Genomic DNA, 22,700 nt, shown 5'->3' on the forward strand with positions numbered 1-22,700 from the left:
CAAAAATGATATAATTCACAGCACCACACACAGGCAGAGAATTCAAAATGAACCAAACCACTCATTGCAACCCAGCCCCTCATCCTCTGCAGCGCAAAACAAAACACCGCCGCTCCGCCCGGGCAGCTCTGGGCACAGCTCCTGCTTTGCAGAGGGTCCCTTTCAACTTTCTGGTTTGTTCTTGGCTCATTCATCAGCATTGCTAATGGGAGAGATAGCCCTGGTTTTAAGGCAGCGGCACTCACGGGGGTTACTGTCACTGGAAGTGAACTCGGCGCTGCTCAGATGAAGGATGCCCGGTGGATGACCCCGGGCGGAGGCCCGAGTGCAATCGGCAGTCACGGATAATGAGGCCAAAAGAGGGTTTAGCGTCAAAAGCACCGCGAGATGGATACTGGTGAGCACAACTCCGGGCTTGCAAAGCTGCGGGTCTAAGCAAGGATAAAAATCTTCAGGAGAGGAAATGGGCCAGAAGGTATTTTGCTAATAAAGCATCTCTGTTAATAGGGGGTGCAGGAGGGGGCAGCAGTCTGGGCAGCAAGCAGGGAGCAGTGTCTGCAGGGCTGATGCTCAGGGGCTTGGTCTCTGTGGTAAAAGAAAGATGTGCGGGCAGTTTTAACAGAGAATTCCACAGCAGCTCCACCATTCCACAGTAAGTGTGGAATGGCAAGGCAATGGCACGTCTGGAGGGACTGAGTTCAGAATAAAGGCAGGTCATGCCATGGGTATCACTCCTCTGCAGGCTCCTCAGAATCCAGGGGGATCAGCCCACACCCAACAGTCTCCTGTTTCTGTCATGCACCAGCTCGCAGCATCCTTCAGGTAAACCAAACCTAAATCTCAGCAAGGACCCAGAGCATGAGGCTGGTTTAACTCTGAAGGAAGTTCAGCTGCAAAGCACATTTGCAAACACAGCCCCAGTGAAAGGGCTGTGCCCCAGCCCTCCCTGCTAAGAGGGGCAGCTCCTCCCTGGCCAGAACCTCTCCCACAGGTTTTGATGCAGATGAAGCCTCAAGTCACACGGAGGGAAATTTCTGATGCTGTGATCTTTGGTTCAGAATGAAACTCTTTTTCTCCTTAAATCCAATCTATTTCAAGACCTCCCATTATGTCCTTGACCATTACAATTTATTAAAAAATCAGGCAGCCTGAAATTTCAAAGCTCAAAGCTCAGAGGTGAAGGAACAGACACCCCATACATCCCCTCCCTCAATGTTTTGCATGGCATGACCAGCAGCTCCCTCTTCTCCTCCATCCCAAAGCATCCCAGGTCCAGCTGTCCAAGCCAGCTGTGAGCCAGGAAAAAGAAAAGAGATGAGAAAAAAAAGAAGCTGTTTTGTGCAGTGAAGAAAGCTGCAAAACATTGCAAAGCTGTGTACCCTCATTTCCAGCTGCTAAGACTGTATCCTGCCCCACTAACTCTGGGAGTTCTTTGTACTGATGCCAGGGCATCTCAGAACCAAATATCTTTTTAAACACTCGGGAACCAGTTACAAAACAACAAATTAGCTCCTCCACTAAAACAAGGAACACGCCAAGGCACAGTACACACAGAACCAGTAATTAATCTGCATGAGGTCTTTAGGCTTGTTCTGACTTCAGCTTGGAAAAGATGCAAGACACCCCATCCCACACAAACCTGTGTGCATCTCACTTGCAATGCAGCCAACGTGATCTGAAGGGAGATTAAGCCAGGCTCAGTGGGTGCTCTATGATATTCCCACCCATACAATGCAGCAGCCTTAAAAAGCTCTTTTTGAGCTGCAGAGGAGTGGGGATGAAGTTGCCACCAGCCAAGTGATCTGTCTCAAGACTGAAGTCAACAAACAGATTCCTGTGGTCTTCAGTGCAAAGTTGGGTTGGACATCAAACATGCTGTTAAAGGATGCCCCACGTGCTGCCATGTGTGCATGCAGGGAGGAAGGGGCACTCTCAGCAGCTGCCTTCTACTTTTTATTTTAAAAAAATTCTTACTGCAAATTCCCTTGAAATGGCCCATCTCAGAGGCCAGAACATGTCCATTAAAAGCACAAAGGGAGGGAAAAAAAGAGAAGAGTATAATATAAAAATTTACAAATAGAAGCAAAATCAAATGCCATTTTAAAAATTAAACCTCTGCTGACAGGTTTGAGCATCACTGGCCACTGCTTCCACCCAGCAGCTCTGAGGAGCCCCACATACAGTCTGCTTCATCCAGACCCAATTCAGTGACAAATTGCCTCAAAGCCTTGCCATGCCACCAGGGCAAGCAGGAGGGCAACACCAGTGTGCCACTTTGCCCACCATGGAAAAGGACAACCCTGACCAAAGATGTGCTACCCTGCATCCTCACAAGCAAAATTTTTGCTAGCAGTGAATTAATTAATTAATTAATTGGGACACCAATGGTCTCCCTCCCCAGGCCAGACAAGAGGAAAAGCTTTCACTAGGCTGAAATAACCTCTGAGTCTCACTCCCCTAGAGGCAAGTGAAGGTCAAGAGCATTCATGCCAAAGTCCCTTCTAAGAATGAGATGGAGGCCCCTAATCTGCTACTGCATATTTGAATACTAAACCAGAGATTTAAGTCCTGCAGCAGTGTGCCAAAATAGCTGGATCAAAATTGTTGATATTGGGTTACAAAATGCAGGTATGAATAACTTTTGCTCTTATTCTTTCAGCATCAGCCATACCACCAACCTGGGGATTTCTAGCTCAAAATCAACACCTTGAAATTCAGTGCTTTGCCATATGCTACCCCAAGTGTCAGAAAATCTTTATTACCTGAAACCTCTTCAGACAACTAATCATAGTAGTCCCAAGGTGTTTTCACAGGAATGGGAATGCTGCTGATACTGCCCTCAAAATAAGGTTTATTTTCATCCTGCAGGGGGAACAGATGCTTGCTTTAACACGTTTATCAGGCACCTTACACTGCCTATCACAAAATGGATAACAAAATACACAATACACACACCTTGGGATAGTTCTGAGGGGGTCTGAGATCACTGAAAACCAAAACTTCTCCTGCATTTCCAGCCTCAAGTGAAAAATGGAGCTAGCTACCAGAGAGTATTAGAGAATAGCCTGAGGATGAAACTTTGCCAATAAAGAACTTGAAAATACAGAGGCTGTACATCCAGCTGACTCTCCCAGGAGAGATGCCAACAAAAAGCAACCCACATTAAAAGTACAAAGAAACTGATCTCGGCGTCTCAGAGGGAAGGACTTCGCAAACAACGCTGTCATTTCAAAGCTTTCCCCACAAAGCTCTTGCCAGCTCTAGTACAGACAGAAAAATCCATTAGCAGATAGGAAAACTCACCAGAGCTCCCTGCCAGTGCAACCTGCTGAGCAAAGCAGCTTCCAGCAAGTCACCAGGTGAGATGGCCCCAAAAGCAGCTCCTGGGCAGTATTTGGGGGAAACTAGCCTGGCACCACTGTGCTGACAAATGTACTAAATCTGTGCATGGCAACGGGTGATATTTGCATTCCTGGGTGCCAAAAGTCCCTTTATTTACATATTCTTGATTTTCAACCCTGTGTTATCTGCTGGAACTGCTGTTTTGAGCACACACTGCAGCAATGTTTCTGCAATGCAACAATCAACCAAAGCACCTCGTTATCTTTACAACATACTCATGAACTCCCTGCCAGGATTCCCTAAAAATCCAGGGAAGCAAGGGGCCAGTTTTCCTGCCTCTGAGGCTTCCCAAGGCCATCAGAGCTGAGTTCACACCAAGCACTCTCCCTGAGCCAGGTGAGATAAGCACTTCAGCTTTGGGATACCATCAAACCCAGCCTGCACAACAACATCACCCCCACAGCACCCCAGCTGTATAACCTAGTTAACCCAGACCTAAACAGTCTTTTACAGGTGTTTGCAGGAAAGTAAAGCAGCAGGGATCTGCTCACAGGACAAGCACACTGGGAACTGCATGCTGCTCCCAGACAGCACTGGCACCTTTCTGCTTCCCTCCTTCTGACGAGTGCAAGGGGTTGAACAAAGCTCTGGTTAATTTTGCAATTTATTAGGATTTTCTAGAAACTTGGTCATCAGTTCTGAGTGGGAAAAAAAGAGCTCAGACTTTGCTGAGCTCCCTGCTCTTCCCTTTCTAGGCAATGCTCTGCAGGTGGAGCTGCACAAACAACTGCAAGGGGAGCAGCAGGGGCTGGGCAGCTGGGGTGCACCAAAACTGGGGCAGGCAGCAGGGGGAGAGAGGGGATTCTGTCCCTCTGTTACACTCTAGTGAGACCCCACCTGGAGCATCTCCTCCAGCTCAAAGGGCCCCCAAGAAAACAAGGACATGGACCTGTTGGAGTGAGGGTGACAAAGTTCATTGGAGCATCTCTGCTGTGGGGACAGGCTGAGAGAGTCAGGGCTGCTCAGCCTGGAGAAGAGAAAGCTGCCAGGAGAACTCACTGCACCTTCCAGGCCCTAATGGGGCTCCAGGAGAGCTGGAGTGGGACCTACTACAAGGGCATGGAGGGATAGCACGAGGAGGAATGGCTTTCACTCACAGAGGTTTAGATTGGATATTAGGAAAAACTTCTTGACTCTGAGGGTGGTGAGGCACAGGCACAGAGAATCTGTGGCTGCCTCATCCCTGGCAATGCTCAAGGCCAGGTTGGACAGGGCTTGGAGCCACCTGGGATAGTGGAAGGTGTCCCTGCCCATGGCAGGGGGGTCAGGACCAGATCATCTTCCAACGTTAACCATTCCATGATTCTAACCTCAGAGGAGATCAACCTTTACATATGTAAGACCCCCTGACTGTCTCCCTTGTAATTCCAATAACAGAGAAAGCATTAACTTTTGGAGGTGCTGGGTTGAATATTTTATTAAGCTTATTTGTATTGCATCTCTCCCAGTTGTCTTGGTTTGTGGTAAAAAGCACAAAGAGACTGACTAAAATCATTCTTCCCTACAGTCATAATTAAAATATCTACAAGAGGTGGACATACAAGGCAGATTTTCAACCAGGGAAAAGGTAGGAGATTAGAAAATTAATATAGATATAGGCCTAGACAGCAACTTTTTTCCCAGTGTGCCCTGAGAGTCAGCCTCCTTGATAAAGTATTTTAATAGCAGGTTTTAGGGGTGAAGTTTTTAAGCAGACAAACTGTAGAAATAATAAAGCCCTAACACACAGCACGGCTGACAAATTAGCTACTAAAGCAAGGCTTGGGATGGGAACTGTTTACTGCCACATGACTGAATTCACTGTTCTCCACTGCTGTTTACAGACCTGGAACAACACACAGGCTCCCATTTAAATGCATGCCTGGAGACACAGTTTCCAAAACCAGATTTACAGCAGCATGACTTCCTCCTCTTGGGGACTGTAGAGCTCCTCAGAAACCCACCTGGAGGCTCTGCAACACCTCTGGAGCTCAAGCACACGAACCCTTTGGGTGCAGGTGTGTGTGTGATTGCCCACACCCAGCCTGGGGGCTGGCAAAGGGGAAAAAGGAACAACCACATGGAGAAAAGATGCTCAGTCAGGTAACAGGCCTGAGGATCTGAAATACCAGGAGGGAAAACCACGGCTGCAGAAATGCCACCAGTGCTGGGAAAAATAAAAGAAGCCCAAAGGACAGGCAAGGGCAGTATGGTTGTTATTCATGGTATAATCACTATGGGCATGGAAGATAAATTTTCCATAATTCCAGAGGATTTTAATGACAATTAAATAACCTGTCATTCTTCTTAACACCATGCAGGTGAACTGTACTTTGCCTACAGAAGCAGTGGTGGCCAAGGTCAGTAATAAAAGAGGTCAATATGAGAAGCCAGGGCAAGTATAAAAACCCACATTTTGAAAGAAAACCCCTGTGGCATTTCATACTTTGGTATGGCTACAGTGTCTAAAACCAATCATATTTACAGAATCACAGTAAATATAACTGTTTGCTTCCAGGTATATCCTTTGAAACTCAATATGTGCTGATAAGTTTAACAGAGAAACTTTCATCATAGCACAGCTAAATAAAAAAAGTTGTATTCTATCATTTACAAAGTGATATCTTACAAAGATATTTGCCCCAAATTACCCCAGGTCCTGATGCAGCTCAGCTCTTAGAGTCAGCCTTCTGCAATACTGTATGCTTCCATTATTGCCTTATTTCTCCACTGAACAGCTCATAGCCTCACTTGTAAAAAAAAAAAAAACTTGCTCTGGGCTCAGGTCTGACATAAAACCCTTATCTGAGCAACATCAGTGATTTAAAAACAAACTTCAAAAACCAAGTGGCCATTTTTTTTTGGTGACAATTGCCAGGCAACTGGCTTGTTTGGCTTGGCTTTTTTTCTCCTTCACCCCAATAATGCAGAAATGTCTCTAGAGCAAAGAAACGAATCACTGAAGTATTAAATAATCAAGAGGAGTTATGGTTAAGTAAGTACCTAGCTACATATGGAACTAATGAATTCCAACAGCTTTACCAAGTACAAAAGCACTGAATGGTTTTGTAATGCCCAGTAATTTTTATTGTAAAGGAAGTCAATTTATATCCTGGTATGGCAGAGGATGGGCAGATTGTAGCTTTACTGCTTTGTGCTGACTTTTGTGGTGCTCCAGCTGCTTGTCCTGCCACAAACTCATTCTCTGTAGACAGATCAAGGTGTCAATATTCAGTAATATAAGGGACAGTCATGTTTGTTCACTGCATACATGGACATCTCCAAGAAAAAGTGCATTTTTGTTGTTGTGCCAATAAAAGAAAGACATGGGAGAACAAACACTGATCCTTTCAGACCCTACAGCAGTGCCCAGGTCTGTGCTCACAAAACCTGGCACACAGCCCACATGCACAATGCTTCTGCTCTGCCTTAGCACCTACACATATGGGGGCTCACCAGTTGAATATGTCAATAAATCTTCTGAGAGGCTCACTCCACATATAGAAGTAAGTTTTGTTTCTTACTGCCCTGGAAATGCCACCCGGGCTTAGAGCTGAGCTGGGTTTTCTCTCATCATCAACTGCAACACGAATTCTCCATCTCACCTGAACTCAAGGTAAACCTACAGTTACATCTCTGCTCCTTTGCTGCTCCAGAGAGAGTGAATGAAGGTTCTGGCTGATGGGAGAACTTCCCCTGGCTCTGTGGCAACAGAGCTGCTGCTCGTGACTGTCAGCTGGAGCCTCCCTGCACAAGCAGTGCTTGGCAGGCTGTTGTAAAACAGTGATTTTCTGCAGAAAGGGACTCAGGCAGGTTAAAACCAATGTCCTGCACTGGGTCCTGGAGCTTAACATCTGCCCAGGTGACCAACACCCAGCCTAGCCACAGCCTCCTCCTGTCACTGCAACACAAGAGCAATCCAACTCAGTGTAATTTGGTCCCTAAACCCCTTCCAAGCAGGGGAGAAAGCTTGCTTCATGTGAGCCAAACTTCCTGGGCTGGGAAACCACTCGACTGCCACCACGATGCTTCACAGCCTGCACAAGTGTGGTGGCAGAGCAAAGCCAGCAAAAGAACAGCACAGAGTGCTCTGGCTTAGTGCCACACAGCTCAAAGCCCATAAGCTGATCCATTTCCATGGTACCCCCCAAAAAAGATAAGTTACTTACAGTGCAAGTAGTACAGTGACCTACATAAACACAGCTCTTTTGTAAACAGGAGTCAAGAATGGCAGGAACAAGCAGATAACAGGGAAGCAGTGTCAGATTTTAATCATCTTTGGTTTTAAGCAAACTATTACAACACTCCTACACCTTTGCCCCATCTTCAACTCTTCCCCACCTACACAGAGCAGCTCAGTTGTGTCTCAAGAAAAATCTCCTCTGCAGAACAAGCATCACAGTATCACAGTACATTTGTCCTTGGTGTTCAAATGGAGCAGCAGGATTTTCAGAGCAAGACAACCTCAGCTTCTCAGAAGGCTGAGAAATTCCCAAAATATGTTTTTAAAGAGTCAAGTAAAAATAAGAAATAATCTCATTAGATGCAGCCCAAAACTGGAATGAGTTACTGAAAGATGGAGAATCAGCTCTTCTTTGGTAAATCAGGGGATGCTACAGCACATGCCACTGCCTGGCATCTATTTGGAGGCACATTTTTGTGATATTAAAGGAGGCAGAGGACACCTGGAGAGCAGGACCAGACTTTCAGAGCCACCCAGGGCAGGCACGGCACTCAGGGAAAACTGAAGATGCTGGGACATCTCAGCTCCCAACCTCACACCCCAGGGCGAGTCCAGACCCTTCTGCTCTGACAAACCTGAAAAGTGGCAAAGCCCCTAATGCAAACCCAGGCCATGCAAACACCAGCTTCAAACCCTACCCCAAGTTTTTTGGAAGATCAGAAGGGGGTGGGAAGGGGTTGGTAACTGGAGCATTTGGGGTTTGCTGGCAGGAGGAAAGGGACAGCTTGGTTTCAACACAGTTTGTGTACCATAGAGCCTGCAGAGAGCTACTCACAGCTGTCGAGAGCTTCCCTTCGTTCTTCTGCGCGTGGACGACGGCGTCGCGCACCACGGAGAACAGGCTCAGCAGGACGTGCTCCATGTCATAGATGCCATGCATGCCTCTGGTCAGCCCCTCCAGAGCCTGGATGTACTCCTTCCAGAGGTTCTGGATCTCCAGGACACCTGCCAGGCATCCCTGCATCACCGCCCCGCAGTAGCCGGCACAGGGCTTGGCCAGGAGCAGCCCCTGGCAGTGGGAGCAGTACCACATCTTCAGCAGCGCCCGCCCGCAGTCCTTGCTGAACTTGAGGTGGTCAGTGGTGTTTATCACCTCGATGCCCAGGTTCAGAGCCTGCAGAAACACTCGTGTGGCCTGCAGGGACTTGGACACCTGCGTCATCATCGTCTTCGGGTGGTTCCCAAAGACTTTGAGGTCTCTCCTGGCCGCCCGCAGACATTCGGTCATTTCCACAGAGGGATCGGGGAAGCCGGGGTTAATCAAGTGAGAGTAAACCAAAGGGAACAAACTGTCAAAAAATTCATTTATCATGTCATTGACACTGATGTCAGAGCCCAATATGTACAGCGAGATGTCAGTAAAAAGTTCTCCAACAAATTTAAGAGCCCTGGGCCCCATGCTCTGGTAGTAGGTCCTGAACATGCTGTTGGTGAAGTTTCTTGCATGCCGCACTACAATTTCGAAGGCTTCTGCAAAACAGAACAAGAACAACAACAAAAAATGTTACTAAGAGATGGTGAGCCCAGAAACAGGGAGGATAATGTTCCACCACATCACTGCTGCCAGGGCTGGCCCCATCCTGCCTGCCTTGGGTCAAACACCTGCTGGCAGCCGTGCCTGCTGCAAAACACCAGCATCAGCAACTTCCAGGGGAAATGCATAAATTCTTTAAGCAGAAGCTACATTTCAAAATGGCAAAAAAAAATCCGTATGATCTAGTTAACATTTCAGCTTTTAAAGAAAATATTGATTCAAGAAAAAGGCTAGACTGCAATTTCTTTCTCTCCCCCCTTTCATATTGATTTGAAATTAACAGGAATTCTATCTCCAGACTTAATTTAAGGCAGAGATAAATGTTTGACAAACTGAACAGTGCTTAAAATTAGGAAACAGTAAATGCTGACATTCCATTATGAAAAGGAAAATATTTATAGGAGTTTAATCACAGACAATATTCTGACTCTACCCCCAGCAGGTACCCTGCACCAAGTGTCCTCCAAGGCAAAGCCCCCACAGTGCTGCAGTTTTCCCAAATGCACCAGGCTCACTTCAGCTGCAGATCCAATGTTCCATCTGCCCTGGATGGGAGCTGCTCCATTGTCCAAAGGATGCTGAGAGCCAGTGGTGTCACGTCCACCTGTGGCTGCCCAGCCAGGAACACTCTCATACACATCAGGTTGTCCCACAAAATTCAAGTTTTAGACAGACACTGTCATTTTGCTAGGAAAAACCACAAAAAAACATGCATTTTCCCATATCTACTTTCAAAAACTTTAGAACTTTCAGCCCACATCTCTTCCACAAGGTGAGGAGGGAAGTCCCCACAGTCACTGCACAGTTATTCCTTTAATTATAGCCCTCCTCATCAGGAGGCTTCCCAAATATCCATACCCCACTATATAAGGACATACCAGTTTGCATCTTAAAGCATCAGAAGGGGAGGCCACCAGTGCAAACAAAAGTCTTGTTCTTGGGCCAGCTTGCTCTACCAGCCCCTGTCCCACCCTCCAGGGTACCATTCATAAAATGCTAAAATTAATGGACAGCCTTTCAGTTCACAGGTCACTGACACCCCACGATGTAACTGCTCTCAACTCTGTCATTCTGGAAACACACATCCTGGCCCAATTTGCATGAAAATTATTCATGTTCAATAATTAAAGGGAATGTTTAATTTTTAAAGCCATAAGAGTTATCTCCCCCATTTGTTAAGGCTGGAACGCAGCTGAGCATGGCCTGACACATCTCCACAGGGGTTCAGTACCAACCCTGTCACAAGCAATGCTGGGCCTGGCTGCTCGCCCTGCATAACCTCTGGCTTACTCAAGAGCTTTCAAGACCATCACATCTCCAGCACTTCCAGCTCTTCCTTGCTGGGTGCACCCTATTCAGGGATGCCTGGAAGGACAGGGTGCTGGTGCTGCACCCCACCCCAGCATGCAGAAAGCTGTGGTGTAAGCAGTGATCAGAGCAGAAATTACTGATGTACTCCTGCAAACAGCGTCTCCACCCCATCTGGTGCCTGCACACCTCCCAGGCACGCTGCAGAAGCATTCTGTCCACAGCTCCAGACCCACACCAGGACTGTCCCAGCAAGCCAGGATCTGTGCTCCCAGGGGACAGCAATCCTTCCTTCCTCACAGCACAGGCTCGGGATGCAGTGCTGCAGGGACACAGGGCCCCTCTCCCACTGCCACAACAGCCAGCATCCTGCTCCTCACCCCCGGAGAGAGGATGGCAAAGCTCTCCAGGCAACACAGCAGCAAGTGTGACACAGACTGGGCTCTGCAAGCCGAGCACTTGCACTATTGCACTATATGAAATGCTGGTTGTACTATTAAAAGTTTTAAAACACACACAAAAAAAAAAGTCTCTTTTAAGAGGACATATGGATTACAAAACTTTTCCCCCCTCTTTATTCTCAAGAACACCAGAATAGCTTTTGCCTCAAAAAGCACAAAGAACATTTTGGACCAGTGTTTTTTTTTTGACAGCAGTGGAGACGGTGCCAGGATTTTCATGCTGAGCCTCACCAATCCCCTTTACCCTCTTCTCTGTTAGCTCCCTTTAGAAAAAGTCACCACTTTTCCGTTTTCTCGCTCCTCTGTGCTTTGCCAGTTATCATCAGAGCCAAAAGACTCTTCACTGATTAGAAAAATATTCCAAGCTCCTATGCAAACCTCCTAGGGCGAGAAGGGCTTCAGAAAGGAATGGAGAACAGTGGTGTATCAGAAGAGCATGCACACACAGTCCCACTGCTTTAAAGGTCATGACATGCACATAATTTTTATCATAATAACTGGCTGAGAGTGTCTATTTTATGCGCCTGGGAGCTTTTGCATATATCCATTAGAAAGCGCAACAGGGACTATAAAGGCATATGGAGACTCCTGCTGCCCTATTAATAGATGCAAGAAATAATAAAACTTTGTAAAAAAGAAGTCTTACACATCCAAAATCTCTCCCACCCAACTCCCACAGTAGCTGCTTATTCTGAAATATTACTCGGAAAGCGCTGGCTGCAGGAATTCTAAATCCCCAGCTGCCAGCAGCTGCAGTGACCCTCAGCCAGGCTCTGAGCACTTCAAAGGGGAGGGAACTTTGAGGGTAAGTCCCCTGTGCTCCCACAAGGGAAGCTCACAGGGACACAGGGGGACATTGCACTACAGACGTGACACAGGCATCTGATCCCCCATAAAATCCCACAGCCTGGATTTGCTGCTGGTAAAATCTGCCCCACTCATAACATGGCATTATTGAAACTCATTGCTGGAGCATAGTTCAATCTTTTCTCTCCTATTTTTTTTTTTCCCCCCAAGGGTATTTTCAAAAGCTGCCATTTAAGGCAGCTGTTTTGCAGGTCTGGCTGAAGCAGTGTGAATACAAAGCAAAGCATCAGACTTGCCCCCAACTTCAGCAGGCAAAAGCACTGCACAGCTGAGCAGGGCTCACATTTTACAATCTCCATCCCTGTGTAGAGTACACACACAGATGCACACACAGCAGAGTATAAGACATGTTCCTTTAAACACATTAGCAACAAAAGAAAAGCTCAGGATAATTTCCATCCTTTAGTAGATGCAGGGAGAAACACAGGGACAAAGGATGAGGAAAAGGCAGATGTACTTAACACCTTCTTGGCCTCAGGCTTTAGTAAAACCAGTTCTTCTCTAGGTACCCAACACCCTGAGCTGGAAGACAGGGATGGGGAGTAGAACAAAGTCCCCATAATCAAGGAGAAAATGGTCCGAGCTCTGCTACACCACTTAGATACACACAAACAGGGCTGGATGAGATCCACCCAAGGGTACTGAGGGAGCAGGCAGAAGAACCCTCAAGGCCACTGTCCATCATTTACCAGCAGTCCTGGCTACCTGGGGAGGTCCTAAGTGACTGGGGGCTGGCAAGTGTGACAGGACCTGGGAGGGTGGGATCATCTTGAGTGCCATCACGTGGCAGGTACAAGACAGCCAGGGCATCAGGCCCAGCCCACACGGGGTCATGGTCCTGCCTGACCAATCTCATCTCCTTCTGTGATAAGGTGAGCAGCTTGGTGGATCAAAGAAAGGCTGGGGATGTTGTGTACCTGGACTTTAGGAAAGACTTTGGCACAGTCTCCCACAGTATTTCTCCTGAAGAAACTGTCTGCTTGTGGCTTAGACACCTGTCCAGGAAAGAGAAGCCAAGGGAGCACTTGCAGAATGGGAGCCAGAGCATCACCACCAGCCCAGCACTGCCCTGGTGCTGCACATCTGGACTGCCTCAGTCAAGGGCAGTTCATCAGAACTCCCAGAGGATGAATGAAACAGCTGAACCTACTCTAGACCCCAGATTTCAGTCACTAGTGAAAAGCACAGGCTATTACTTATTTTTCAGGCTGGACTCTTGCTGAAGTACCAGGAGAGGAATTGCTGCCTGATTCCAGCAGCCAGAAGGGAAGGACTTAGCTCCTTTCAAAGTGCAAAAATTCCCCAGAACACAGCCCAGGGAGAGCTGCGTGGCCACTGCAAACCGGCAATTAGAGAAAATAAATTGTAAAAGAGCATAACAGTGCCCTGAGTGGGGATTACTGGCAGGAGAAGGAAATCACTGTGTTCCCAGCCCAGATAATAAGAGTCTGCTGCTTAGTAAAAATGCCAGCTTTCCTGAGAAAGCACGTTGGCTCTTAAGCTGCAGCAAACTTCAAAGGGGTCGGCGTCGGGGCTGGAGGAGCTCTGGATTAACCTGCTGGCTGCCCCAGGCTGCAGGAGCTCCAGCCCAGCCTGCCACTTGATGGGTTTATTTAAGAGATGATGTGATGCAGTTGTCTGAGCCACAAGGAGCTGGTACAGGTGACCCCAGCAAGGCATTCCCATCCTGCATCCCACTGGAGAGGAGAGAGCCAAAATCTGATGGCAGCTGCAGAGCTGGGGCAGCTACAGCAAAACACCTCCAATTCCAAGCTCAGCAAGTGCTGCTTCACAAGCAGCTGAAGGTGTTTAGAAATGTGAAACAAGGTCTGTCCTCCTTCTGACTCCCATGCCAGCTCACCAAAGAGCAGCACACCACAGGAGCCACCTCCACACACCACTGTGACAAGGGACAGCAGAGTCCACCATGGCAGCCAGACACCAGGACATGCCACAGGCTTCATGCTGCCCCTCCACTAATGTGCTGCTCTGGTTCTGCTGTAAAGACAAGCTTCCAACGGGGACAGCTGTCCTTCTCTGGGTGTCACACAGCACAGCAATCAAGTCCTCTTTGGCAAAGGCTCAGCAAAGGTGAAGGGGCTGCATGGCAAAACCTGCTGCACCAGCAGCTCATCGTCCACGGGCAGCTGGGAAGGGAGCAAAGGTGGAGGTGCAGGACTGTGTGACCCATGCACCCCATAGCACATGAGTACCAAGGCATTAGAACTGCACCTCCAACACTGATTTTCCTGTTCTTGACATCTAGACACATAAATCCTGCAACCATAAACTCTCTCTGAGCAGGGAAGCCCCCACCATGGCTACTCCCACTTACTCTGGGGAGCTGAGCTCACAACTCCCATTTGCACTTTTGCAAAGGACTGTTTGCTTAAAAACTTGTCTCCCCACACATATCTTGGTCACCAAGACATCTCTTCACAGTGGAGGAACTACAACCTTTGTTATTCCACTACCAAGAGCCAGTAAAAGCAAGGCTCAGGGTTCTTTGAAGGAAGAAAACCAGGCAAGTAATTCTAGACAAGGACATGGTGTCACCCTATGCCCTCAGAAAACTCTAGGGCCATCTCCTCCAGGAGTTTGTGGCAGAGTGGTGAATCCTCATGCACTATTCTAAACTGCAAAATGAACAGAAAACTGATTTCCATGCAGCAGAAACTTCCCTTGAGGTCAACACAGATCACTGGCAGTCAGCTGAATTTCCCTCTGCAGATGAGGATGCATTTTGTGATTTCCTGCACCTTCCCCAGGATGCTGCTGCTTGGAGCACTACAGGCTGCAAATGTGGCACACAGTGAGTCCCTGTCCTGCACATGGCACCATTTTCAAATCTTACCAGCTCCACAAAATGCACTTTTCATGCCTTTTAGGTATGAATGTGCTCCTCCTTCCAAAATTAATTTCATCTATGATGCAACCAACTCCAGGACAGCGAGTGACCCAGCTCCTGGAGCTCAGAGCATTTGCTGAAGTCCCTCTTTTAGGCTTCAGTGGCTCTCCTCATGACCCTGGGTTGGCTCCCCAGGCCTGTCCCTGCAGGGTCCCTGCTCACAGGGCCAGACACCAAACTCTCTGCACAAGGCACAGCAATAACTGCAGGGGTCAGAGAGCCTCTGGTCTGGCCAGGCTTCACCTGCCTTGGCTCCACCTGATCTCTGGCACTTCCTGCTGATGGCAAAACTTCTCAGGACACAAATAACAAATCATCAGGAGAGAGCTCAGCACTGGCATCTCTCAGCCCACAGGAATCATCTTCACCCTGAGACAAAAGCATGGGTGCCCAGGCAGGACATTGGAAAATTAATCAGTTCATTAATCTGTTCCCAATGCAATCACTGCATTTCCTGCAGGCCCAAGGTTCCCAAACCTTTAAAAATCCCTTACATCTAAAAGCCAAAACTGCTCAGCCCCTCAAAAACACAACCAACATTCATGGACTGGAATTCAAATGTTCATTAAGGAAATGCTAAAAGTTTGGGTGTTTGTAAGCTCAAGCAAGTATTTTCTGACTTGGCTCTTGCTGTGACACTGCTCAGAAGTGGCAAAAGAAGCCAGAGGAATCCTCATGTGAGTGAGCTCTGAAAAGAGGAAATGCTTCTTTAATATCTCCAATGAATCAGACAACTTCAGCCCCATCACAACAGCCTGTGTTCCCAAAACACAGCAGAGCTCACCAAGAGAGGAACAACTGTTTGCAATAACGGCCTGGCAGCCACAGGCACTACTGGGGAGATGAACCCCAAGTCATTTTTCAAACAGCAGGTAATATTTATTTACCAACTTGGAAAAGGTTTGCAATATATTGAGCAGAAAGGAAAGAAAATCTAAGAGAATTTCCCCTGGCAGCAATAAGAGCAGCCTCCAGATTTGTTCTGTTATGATTTACACTACACTGCAAGTTTTTAACAACATTATCTGGAGACAAGAGCTCTTCTAAGCAGTATAATTACTTTTGTCTATGGTATTACAGAACCCATCAGATGGTGCCACTGCTGCTCTTGAAGGGTTTGTTTCACTGAGCACATTTGGGTATAAAGCTTAGGAAATGCTTTTTTTTTTCCAACTATGACACAGCTTTTTTGATTACTTTTACAATATTATCACCATAAAAATTATGGTCTCCAGCTCCCAAGCTTATAAGATTAGCTTCAAAGCATTAGTAATAAAAAGTAGAGCAGTTCTGTTATTCTGTCTTCTTAATTTTAAGCCATCAAGGTTTGCACTTTTTACCTCTGCTCCATCACCACCAGTCCAAGACAGCAAAGGCCCCATCTTTAAATGAGACAGGGCTTCTTCCAGCTCCATGCCCACTCTCTTCACTACCACAGGAGCCAAGGTTTCCAAGCCAGTGTTGCTCACCAGCCAATGCTAAACCCTTATGCTTTTATCAGAAAAGCATCTTCTCCTAATTATCTGTTTCTATCAAAACACCAAGCTCCAAAGCCATTTATGTTTAATTGTTCAGCTTATATAGTGCCCTGGCAGTTTGAAATACACTCCCTCTAGTTTCTAATAAAAATACTGTATGATCCATCTCATTATACCCTCTCAAACTGCCCTGAAAATGCACTCCTGTTCCAGTCCAGGTAACAGTCCAGCTGTTACACAATTAGTCACACTGTGCTTCTCCCAGTTAATATTTATATCCTGCACACAAAAACTTTGTTAATGCAAGCTGCAGAGCTCACCAACACAAGCTGCTACCAGGCCAGAAGCAAGGAAACAAGAAATGCTGGTGCCCACAGCTCCCCACGTCCAACCAGCCCCTCAGCTGGACCAGAGCCTGCCTGGAGGAGCTCAGTGCAGTGCTCTGTACCCCACTCTGGCATCCACAAGGCATGACAGCAAAAGGCAGGTCAGGGGTGCTGCAATGAACAACAATGCCTTGAGAGATCCCTTGGGAGTACCCAAGTCAACACAGGGAACCTACATTCTAAGTGAAAGATAAAAAAAAACCCAAAAAATCTCACAGCAAACACCTCACAAGAATGACTCTGCAGTAAAATCTTTCCTGGGGCATCATGTTTGCTGGCCTTTTTCATTAAATACTGGTTGCACATCCACTGTGTAATTTGTTTTCCCGAGCATCAAGAAAGATAATGTTTCATGCCATGACAGATGTGGGAATGCTTAAGAGATTCCTGAAAATTTAATACAGACAAAGTTAAAAATGCAAACAGTCGAGGCTGGTGCAAGTGGTGGGTGAACATGATTCTTGATCAAAATCAAAGGGCAGGAGGAATAAGGGCCTGGAGAAGCAGGCTCAAATCAAGCCCTGGGAGCACAAGCTGGAAAAGTTGAGGGAGAAGATGCAAGAAGCTTCTGCAGCTGAAAGGTCGCTGTGGTGGGGTAAAGGTTGTGCTGTAACCTGTCAGATGAGAGAAAGATAAACTTCTCTCCATGCTCCCCATGACTCCATCCTGATGCTGAAACCCACATAAGGCTCGGGGTTCAAGTTCACCCTCCCAGTTTTTTCAATCCCAAATACTTCATTTCTTTGCTCCTAGTCTCTCTTATCTCTCCAATTTGCTGCAGAGACAACAGACTCCATCTACAACACTTATTTCAAGCCAGGTGCTCAGCCAGGGAGCACAGCCTAGTGCAGCAGGAATAGCTGCAAAAACCTTGGGAAAAAGACCTCTCTGCCCTGGGTAACTGAGCAGATATCACAGACCCAAGCATTTCACCACAGCAAAAGCACACGTAGGATTGTTTTGCTTTTATTTTTAAACACAAAGCACATTCCCTCCCCCTAAAACCAAAATAAAAACACACAAAACCAAAAAAAAAAACAAAAATACCCCAACAAAACAAACAAAACAACAACCAGAAAAAGACCAATAAAAACCAGAAAAGACCAATAAAACCCCATCACCTGGTCACCCACACAGTCTTATTTTACTAATTGGAGGCTGCACCTAATGGGGTTATCAAGATATCAAAACAAAAGCATACCTCTTCAAAGATGAATGACAAGCCACACAAATCAAGCAGAGGGCAAATGATTTCATGCACTCCCACCCAAATTTTCAATCCAAGCATTTCTAAAGACCAGGACACCAGTTTGCATAGTTCTTCTATTTATTTTAAACTAAAAGTTATAAGCAACTTCTGAAAAAAAATGCAAACCTAGCAAATTCCTTTATTCATCAGAATAAATGAAGATAAAGCAAGCCACCAGCTCAAACTGAGCTTGTACTCAAAAAGTAAAAGAAAAAAATTCTTTGGAAGTGCATTGGTCTCAGTAACTTTAGAGCAAGGCAGATCTGAGACTGGCTTTCCAGGCTCCCTTTCATTCCAGAGGGCTTTTATCAGTCTGTTAAGTCTCCAACAATGGAGAGCAGACTATTTATTTAAGCAGCAAATTCCTTCCTTAATAATCTCTCCTGGCCAAATTCTCTTTAAAGTTATCTCAACTGTCTGAGGAAAAGCAAATGGCAGAAGATCAGTTCTTGATCCCCAGAGTTACACTTAGGACTTGCACTTATATCAGGGCACCTGTTGACCATTCTTCAGTCATTCCAGCCCCTTTATTTCTGTTATCAGTTTCTTACCTGTGCTGGCAGAACTTGGGAAAGCCATTTACTCAGTAACATACAGCAACCAACATCGGTTTAACTCTTCCCCCTAAGGAGTTTTCAAGACACAGAACAATGTCCAAGTTCTGAAAAGCAATTCAGTGATTTCCAAGCTAGTTCTGTCTCAAGACACCTCAGAGAAAGACAGAGATTTCCAACATGGCCATAAGACTGTGGATCACCTCAGGAGCACAGGCACAACCAGCCACTCCAGTGCTCCCTCCAGCACCTGACCTACTGAGCAAATGTAGAATATTTTAGCAGCACCTGCTCGAGAGGGAGCAGGGCACCCACCACCCCTCCTGTCTGAAACACCACAGGGGCTGACACAGGACACCACAGCCACAGCAGCACCCCTGTAACAGGACTCAGGGCATGCCAGGCACACAAACCCCAGGCACCATTTCCATCCTTTAAAAAACAAAAAAAAAAAAAAAAAAAAAAAAAAGGAAGACCTAACGACAGCCCCAGTTTCCAGCTTTAGCACTTTGCAAGCACTAGAGTCACTTCTTGTCTTCCTTCCTCTGTGGTACCTTGAGTAGAGCCCCCCAAAACAACAGTGGTTTTGCTGGGGGAGGTTGTTTTGAGGAAAACTGTTTTGTTTGCTTGTGGGGAAGGGTGGTGTGATGGGTTTTTTGGGTTGGGTTTTTTGTGGGTTGTCTTTGTTTGAGCAAGGATTGTTTGCTTGGCTTTTTCAGGGGGTTTTGGTTTGGGGTGGTTTTCTTGTGGGTTCTCTTTGTTTGGTTGGTTTTGACTTTGTTTCCTAAGTTGGTGCACGGGCAGGGCCCAGCCCAGGGAGGAAGCAGAAGGTGGGACATCACGTCCTGGTGGCACCAGCTGTGCCCATGGCTGGCCCATACCCAGCATTCCACATGGCTCCTGCATCCTGCCAGTCCTGGCTCAAAGCCCTGGTTTGATTAACACTCATTTTACAAGGAAGATGTTTTATCATCTCCTTATTCCCCCCTGTGAGAGCAAGGCAACCATTGTAACAGGAGCACAAGATGATAATTTGGCTCTCAAGAGCAAGACTCACAACCACAGCTGCCAGGAATCGATCAGAGGCTCCACTGCCTGCTCCAGAGAGGCTTTCCTTCAAGAACATGAATAATCCTCTGCAAAGTAATGGCACTATTCATCTCTGGAAAGTTCCTCACAGGCTTAAATCCCTTGCCCCACGGGGGCCACGTGTTCAGCTGCGTTCCCAGTAAATTAAAATTCAGCTTGCTCTTTTTCTGCAGAGGAACATGGAGAGTATCGATCGATAAATTTACCAAAAGTTTTATGGCAGCTGCTTTTCTCAGTAATAGAGCAAGCACTGCTCAGACATGGTTTAACACATAATCTCCAGATCAATACAACTTTTGATTTATAAATAATGATAACAAAAGGAGCAAGGACAAATATACCTGAGAAAAAAAAAATAAACAGCTTTTCCAGAGGGTACTTTCATCGCAGTCCTCTCAAAATAAAGATCATGTATTTCAAAGGCTGTATGTGGAAACCAACATAGAATATATTGCCTCCAAAGCTGAAGGTTCATCTTCATCATTACACTGTTCTGACTTGTCTGTTCTGCAACTCTTGGCACAAGGGACCCTCTTGGTGGCATTTGCTAAGTATTAGCTGCTCATTATTCCAAAATCCCCTTTTTCCCAACGAGAAGTTACCACACAGAGAGACTTCCTGTGTGAACACTTCCACACAATGTCCATGTCCATACTCCAAATGTTATGTTTCTTATGGAGTCTTTCCTAGGTATGTTAACACAGGTCAGAAAAGATTGTAAATCCTGACAATTTTTTCAATTACCGTGTGTGTTAAAACCACCACAAATAGGTTGCAAGAGATATGCTGGAAGATCTATGAACTCACTGTAAATCTATTTAAGTTGGGAATTCATGCCTTGCAGAATTTTACCATTAGTCCTGAGAATTAGTTTATTGCTGGACAGGGGGGACAGAGCCCATGAGGGTCATTTCAAAGACATACTGCACCATGGCCTGTCTAGAATGGCCCCTCTGCAGGTGTTTAATGTGTTAGTGAGCCTTTGAGTAACTGCTTGCACACTTCCCTCTACAGATATCCTCCACTGAATAAGAAAAGGCTTATTCCTTTTTCTAAACCTTCACATTGCTTCCCCTCCCATCCATAACCTCCTCTTCCAGTGGAAGCACTGACATATTCAAGAGGTTATAACAATTTAGGTACAATTACTGAGTTGCTTTGGGAATCAACACCTGGGGTTTTTTTCTTATATCCATGGAGAAAAACGAAGGGGGGGAAAGAGCTCAGTTTCAAATACAGAGAATTCTGATCCAAAGACAAGCACCTTCCCCTACCCCAAGCCTACCACTGTTCCTGCCAGAAGAACACTTCCCTTTGAAAAGCCATTTTTTCTTTCACTTCTTGTCAAGAACCAAAAATTTCATTTCCTGTGATGTTTGCACTTAACTGACTGGCTCAAGCACGTCAGAGACTGATCCTTTTTGATAACAAAATAGTGGGAGTTTTAACAGCCTCTAGAAATGAAAAAGCAGAGCAAACCCATTTTCCACTCTCTGAATTGATCATTTGCTGCTTGTGGGAAGTGGTGGAGCCATCATCCCTGAAGTGTTCAAAAGATGCATGGACATTTCACCTGGGGACATGGTTTAGTGATGAACACGGAGGTGTTGGGTTCACTGCTGAACTCAATGATCCTGAGGTCTTTTCAGACCTTAATGACTCTGCGGTCTGAGTGCAAACCTCCCTTGCCCAAGACAAGCTGAGCTCCAGCACCATGCAGCACCATGGCACAGAAAAGATCCTTGGGAAGAGAGGAGTCCTGTATGCTTGTGTCTGGCACCAGGAAAAAAATGTACTTCTCAACATGGGCAAAGAGGGGTGAACATCCTCTTTGCAGACAGCATCCCATATTCACATCAAAATCCATTTTCCTGTTTGAAATAAATAACATTCTACAAACATTCTTGCTTTTCACCAAGGTTTTCCGCTTTTCACCAAAGACCCTGAAAGGTCCCTTAGAACAGCCTTACCCTGAGCCAGGACAAAAAGAGCAAAGCACCAGGGCAGTTTGGCCACAGCTGATGGGCAGCCTACACATCCATCCAGGAATACCCTGAGCCCTCAACAGAGGGACCTTTGGAGGCAGGGAAGGAGCTGGAGCCAGCAGAAGGGCAACAATTCTCTACAGCATCCCGGCATCCCCAAAAGCATTCCTGTAAAACCTTCACCACAGTCACGTTGCAACACTGTGGATACCCTCCCCATGTGCTTTTCCATTGCAAACACTCCACAGATTCCCTGGAACGTGAAGGCAGCTGAGAGCAGGTGAGCAGAGCTGAGACAGGCTCTCAGCAGGCTCACAGAGCTCAGCCCCTGGCTCAGTGAAAAGCTGCCAGAGATCAGATGGGACAGACTCGCTCCACTGCTGACACTTGTCTTCAAACTCAGTCCGTTCACTGTGACAGATTTTGGAAAAGCTCCTCCTGATGTCCAGGAGCAGCAGCTCAGAGCAGGTCCCCACAGACAAGGACCAGCCTTTCTCAAGGCTCCAGAGTGGGGCAGGAAACACTCCTTTGATTTCCCCACTACTGCTGAGCCCAAGGCTGCGCTGCAAACCTCCCTCCTCCTCCTCCTGTTCCCAATTTGACAGCGTTTTACATGCTCAAGAAACCCAAAGTGCACTGAAACCACAGTGGCAAAACTCAAACTGGCAATGGAAAAAGCAGTTCCTGTCCAGGGTGGCTGTGCAGGGAGTGTGCTAAAAGCCTTTAGAATCTGCAAACATGCTCAGTTCAGCTCTCTGCTGAACTGCCCCAGACACCAATCCCCCCTCTACCCAGACAAAGAGTCCATGGACGCCAGGGCTGCAGAATCCCCCCATAAACACTTTCATTTTAAGCCTGTTTAACTGGGAAAAGGTCAACACCAGTAACAGCACAACATGTGTTATCAGTTAAACAAAGTTAGCAGCTATCAGTTAAACAAAGACCACTTAGACAAGCCAAAGCAAAGATCCTCTGTATTCCAGGCACCCAGATGAATCTCTAATACCCTGCTAAGCCTCTGTGTTTTATGTGCAGTCTCCATGAAGTCTGCATTGGGCGTTTTTAATTGCACATGAATGAATTAACCATCATTAACCATGAATTAAACAGGATACAACTTTAAAATAAGAGTAACAATATAAAATGCTGGGAGTGTCATCTATTCCTCTGCTGAGCTCCTGATTTGCCATCAAGCACTACCTAAATTATCATCCAATTTGTGTATACAGTCAATAGTGTATTTTTCTTCCCCAAAAG

General features: G+C 46.5%; 1 protein-coding gene across 1 annotated transcript in view; it reads right to left on the reverse strand.

The window, feature by feature from the left end:
- GPC3 (glypican 3) overlaps window positions 1-22,700 on the reverse strand; it is a 141,318-nt gene that overhangs the window by 67,378 nt on the left and 51,240 nt on the right. Inside the window, exon 3 of the mRNA XM_059859511.1 lies at window positions 8,400-9,094. Coding sequence (XP_059715494.1) covers window positions 8,400-9,094 — 695 coding nt within the window. The remainder of the gene's footprint in view (window positions 1-8,399; window positions 9,095-22,700) is intronic.

The sequence above is a fragment of the Haemorhous mexicanus genome, chromosome 14, assembly GCF_027477595.1.
Source record: "Haemorhous mexicanus isolate bHaeMex1 chromosome 14, bHaeMex1.pri, whole genome shotgun sequence".
NCBI classification, from domain to species: domain Eukaryota; kingdom Metazoa; phylum Chordata; class Aves; order Passeriformes; family Fringillidae; genus Haemorhous; species Haemorhous mexicanus.